The following is a 5,755-nucleotide window of genomic DNA, read 5'->3' on the forward strand; positions in this document are numbered from 1 at the left end:
GGTTTTTTTCTCGAAAATTCCCGAACAGAATAATAAGCTATCACCTGAACACACAAATTTAAATTACCGCTGTATATTTCATATAACTGGGGATGCTTGTCTGTCTGCAGTATTTAGGCAGGTGAAATTGCCTCATATAACCTGTCTCGGCTTCATATTATGAAACTAAGACAAGCATGTTTAACTAAAAATACTTATCTAGCTCTGAAAAAATAAGACCATTAACACCATTAAAACCATATTTAATTATCCAGTTCAAACACTAGCCCTTCTGAATGTCTGTGGCTGCAAGTCCAAATGTCAAACGTCAAGCTTAGCTATATGGGCAGGTTGCTTCTTAATGATTATGGAGGATATATTGCCACAAGACGGGGCCCTTACTGACCTGTCAGTGTTCTAGCTATACTTCAAATGTGAATTTTCAGATTTCCCTACTGTCAGAATACATGAAAGAAACTATACTGCCGTATTAGGAGAACAAGTGAAGCTGGAGTGTACTATATCTGCAATTCCGTGGATTACAACAGTTTCCTGGCAACGTATTTCACCTGAGGAACAACCTGTAGCACTGGATATTGACGAGATAAAATATACAGGATCAAAACCGAATGACCCACACTTATCAATCAACGACATCAAGAAAGATGACGAAGGCGACTATGTTTGTACCGTCTCAAACTTGTGTGGGAAACGGCAGAGTGCACCTACTAAGCTGAAAGTAAAAGGAGGTAAAAAGTTAAATTTGACATTTCATCTTTGTCACGACAAAAGAGCATTAAAGTGAGAAATATTGCAAATATTTTTCCCGAATGATTTCCCAAATTGTCTCTGTTATTCTCATACACAAAGTACTTATGAAGTAGAACCAGAAAATAGAAACAGCTTTCTACTATCAATATAAGTTCCGAAACAAAAAAAATAATGTTACTGACGCTTTGTTTTGTGTCATGATAAATGTATTAATGTTATATGTATTGGTTTAAAATTAACCTTAGGTCCTCCAACGCTGAATATGAAGCCAAAAAAACACTATAAAACTGAAGGAGACGTTGCTATTTTAAAATGCAATGTCATTGCGGAACCACCAGCATCCGATATCACTTGGACAATAGAAGAAGAAGGATGTAAACGTAAAATTGCAACTGACAATGATAAATACTACGGTGGTTTGCTAGAATCTCCTTCTCTGGTAATAGATGAAACGGAAAAAATGCATGACGAAGGCAAATACATTTGTGAAGCAGAAAATCTTGCTGGACCAGGAAGCAATTCAGTGCACTTGACAATTAATAGTAAAAGTGCAAATACCGAAACAAGTGAGTTAATTATTTGTTATTGTAAACGCAGATAAGGGTGTCAAAATACTTTTATAAGCTACATTCGATAGACGTCAGCTTACGGGAGAGTATGATATATGATTTTTTATTTCATACTGACAACATTGTATGGGTTGACAAATAAACATGCCATAAAAATGCTCCTCGTGTTACTAAAATGTTTAAAGTAGGGAAAAGTGGGTCTTTATTAAATATAGGTATTGTCGTTTCCACAGTCACACATAAGCAGCCAAGGTTCGATGGAGTTCTTGCGGTTCTCCTTTAGTTCCTTGGTAGCATTTTACAGAGAAGAGAGGACAAATATAAAATGTATTAATATTTATAGATATGTGATAAGCGAACGTAGTTACACGTAAATACATAAAGTGATAAAACACTTTATCACTATTAATACCCAAGACATGACCTAGCTCCGTTCTACTCAAACTGAGCATATTAAACAAGATCCTGCTATCCAACAGTCACCGTTCTTCGCCTGAAAGATAAAACAAAAGAGAGAAGATAAAAAACTAGCCTACCAGTCATACATGGTTCTGTAGACTAAAGCAATATACTCACGCATTCTATTTTATACCAAGAGGAACCCAGATCTATGCTTGATCCAGGTATTATAAAATACTATAACTTTATATATATATATATTGGTTTTAGTTGACTGTTCAAATATATATATTTTTTTATAAAGTATCGTTATTAAATTTTTCTATGAAAGCTGCTTTTAGAACACTGAATCAGATGTAGTTCGGTTTTTATCTGATTTAATGTATAACAATGTTTATAAATTGTTTCTTTCAGTTCCTGATGCACTTATCTTAAACGAAGACAATCCTTATACATTAGAAGAACGTGCAACTGATTGTCATTCAATGATGGTGAATAAATTGTCAGGAGTAATTTATCCAGCATCAGATTGTTGGGAGAATTTCAAACAATTATTAAAGGGACGTTTACCTCCAGTAGTTCTTCAAAAGGACAACCTTCACTTATACGTGCAAAAGCTCTTGGATGCTAATAGAATTCAAATTGGTCAATATAAACCATTATATAAAGCTGTTAAAGGAGTCAATAAGTGTGCATCTGGCATTATTAAAGAGGCGGAATCAGAAATAAAAACAATCCGACGTCAAGGTAGGTATCCATTTTTTACTGGGAAATGAATTACAGTTGTGGGATCGATGTGCACACGATGTGCGAACGTTTAACACTGGACGAATATATCTTGCGAACATCTGTGCGCACGATGGACGAACGTTGTGCAATAACGATCGTGGTTGGTGTAAATTGAGGGATATCTTAATAATATCCACGATTTGGTTTTAAACACAGGTTCCTGATTTAAAGTAGGTTATTATATTTTAACTGAATCTATAAGCTGAGGTCTCTATCGATAACTTCTGCCATCTTGAAATTTTGTATTTGGTGTTTTTTTCGCTACCCAAATCGACACGTGTATAATTACACGTCCTATACATGTACCTAGACCGTATCGTTCCTCATCCCGGGCAATTACGTACCTCTGAACATCTTTGTGAAGGGGGTTATAGACCGACACGAATGCAATTAACAAATACCTGACGTCCAGTGTGTTTTAAAACAGTCATACGGTATCAGGGATAAACTTTCTGTATCAGTCACTTATCCAAATGTTATTTACCATTTTTGTTACTTGAGAGCAAGGTCTGATTCTTGAGAGCTTAACGGTCACTGAGGTTTGTGTCACACTTTGTAAAATTAGACATCGTGTAAATTATAGTGATCAGAAGTAAAATATATAAAGTGTCCCTTATTTCATACGAGTCTTCCGGATTTTTTCATTCCGTATTATTGTGCTCAATCCTGCGGAGAGGAGTGTACAACGGGGCGAACGACAATTAAATCGCACATTAGTACGAACTATGTGCGGACAGTGTACGTACGCTATTTGAGGTGCGTTGTGCAGTCACACAACTGTAATTGATATTAAATGAAATATCATCAGTTGTTAAAGGGACATCACGTGAAGAGCCATATTTTTTTTAATGAATGAATGTGGAAGTTCATACAATACTATGAACTTCCACTTATGTTACCTCGCTATCCCCATATTCATAGTCCGTTCCAAATGTCCAGTTTGACCACTTGAATTGTTCAGGAAAGCCCTGCTAAAAATAGTGCCGATAACGTCACCTGACTAGGCAGTAAACACAATTGGTGTGAGCGAGATGAAACGGTTTCCAAAGGGGCCCCCAGGGAGGGGCCGTCAGGCAACTGCAACTTCTTACCGCACTATGAAACCAAGTAATATGATTTCTAAGTCCGTATTCAAACTTATTGAACAATAATTATTCATCATCAGAAGTTAATTGCACACTTGGCAATATTTAGAATTTAAATTTATGTAGCTTTAAACATATAGTTGCTGCCAATAAAATTGAAAAAGGGATGGGGCACAAGTTTTTTACAATTTATCACAGTCTTCTCCCGTCATACATTTACAATTAAATGTCAACAATGATAATAAGCATAGACATAAAGTATATATATATATATTTATATTGAATTTAGTACCGGAATGTGACCGGTACAGATGGTACGGGGCTTAACACCTTCCCTCAACCATGGGACAAACTTTTTCTGTAAAAAGGAATATTGACGAGACGAATATCCCTTTTCAAATATTTACATAAAGTGCATATATGCAATGCCAAACTACACGCGTATAAAAAAGAGAAACGTTTGTGAATTTATTTATTACATTGTACAACTCAATGTCTTTGGCCAATTTTGTTTTCTAGACCATGCATACACATGTATGTATACTCTCCTTCCCACTTTCACTGTCTCCATACGCTAACACTTAGTAAGTCATATTAGCCATCACAAACAATAAACTGTATGGCAAAACCACTATGTGTACATGTACAATATATGTGTCAGATATGGAAAGTGTTGAGATACTTGATAATGATATTTTTTCAATACTTTACAAAGATTAAAGCATACTTGTAAATGGACTTTTTTTATGTTGAGACAACTTTTCTTTATTCAGTTCCTTTTGTCCGGCAGCATGCGCCATTTTTACAACATAATAAAATGTTTTTCCACCTGTTTTCAATACGTATTCCGATTCTACCTAAAGTCGAAAATTAATTCTTTATAGAGAAAAGGTTGTTACATGATCATAATTCTAAGTCAACATCATATGAAAACATGAACTGTTGAAAAATTACGATTTAAAAAAATAAAATGCGATCCTATTTTCTAGAAGTAGGTTCTATTTCCTCAGTGTATTCATCCTGGTCCGTCATTTTGACATTTTTAATCTAGCTGCGATAACGTAGCTTTCTGACGAAGAGCGATTTTTTATATATATTGCTTCGTCGCGGCCGGGTATTCATATTAGTACTAATTTAAATCTTGCATGTCAAAATTAAAAAAAATTGTTTAATTCAGCAATATAATTAAATCATACCATTTTACTGATCCCGGTAATATTATAAATTATTTAAATCTAATAGCGCACGTATCTCATTTGACCCCGAATACCGACAGAGGACAGAACAGAATACGCCGCGGCCATCACAACAGTTATCCCTTGGAGGGCCTCATGGCAAAATCAAACTTACCAGTCACTTATCCCTTCCTTTCGCATAAACCACTGCATACTTATAGAAACACAAAGTAAACTCTCTCCGATACATGCCCATTAACATATTAACTAAGTTCATCTGTGTTCAAACTCACACAATTATACTACTACTAGCGAGGTTAATAGTTTTAGATATTTATTCATAACATAAACAGCGCTAGCATTTCTGTCGATTTCATTTCAGCTTAACCGATAATCCGGAAGAATACATGCACCGTACTTACTGCTAGGGCAGTTATTTTCTGCTTTGAATACTTTCCACTGGCAATAATGATTCCGTAACGTACCCCTTGCGCTATCTTTTGACCATTTGGCAACTTTTCGCTTCGTAGCTGACACGGTACAACACTTTTCTTTCGCTTCCTTCACACGGCCAGTCATTTTGTTTACAAAGAAATGGTGTGCTATGCGCATGCGCTAGTAGACGGAAATCCCTGAACAAAACGTTGGTCAGACAGGTGGAAATATCGATGATTATCTTAGATTTAATCATTTTTATGAATCTATTTTTTAGCCAAATCCGATTGTTATTTTCCATAAGGAGTCTCACTTGATATGTTTAAGTAGTATTTGAAAATAAGACACACAAAAAAAGTTACTTCACCGTGATGCCCCTTTAATGCAGGTATTATTAAACTTATACATCCATGTGATGTAACGAAGTTCCTTGTTAAGCGTCCTTGAAAATACATGTTTTAATGCTTTGTTAATCTTGTCTAAATGTTGTCAAAATTACCTTAAATTAACACTGTAATAAATACTTATTTCTTCAAGGGATGCCAAACGAAAC

General features: G+C 35.3%; 1 protein-coding gene across 1 annotated transcript; it reads left to right on the forward strand.

Annotated features, from left to right (window-relative positions):
• The first annotated feature begins 411 nt into the window (after positions 1 to 411).
• On the forward strand, positions 412 to 3,310 carry LOC110457928. The gene is made up of 3 exons (XM_021509401.1): positions 412 to 728; positions 996 to 1,316; positions 2,133 to 3,310. Exons 2-3 carry the CDS (start codon positions 1,013 to 1,015, stop codon positions 2,492 to 2,494), a joined length of 666 nt encoding a protein of 221 aa, XP_021365076.1. The 5' UTR covers positions 412 to 728; positions 996 to 1,012; the 3' UTR covers positions 2,495 to 3,310.
• The last annotated feature ends 2,445 nt before the right edge of the window (positions 3,311 to 5,755 follow it).

Source organism: Mizuhopecten yessoensis, unplaced genomic scaffold (genome assembly GCF_002113885.1).
Source record: "Mizuhopecten yessoensis strain PY_sf001 unplaced genomic scaffold, ASM211388v2 scaffold9377, whole genome shotgun sequence".
NCBI lineage: Eukaryota > Metazoa > Mollusca > Bivalvia > Pectinida > Pectinidae > Mizuhopecten > Mizuhopecten yessoensis.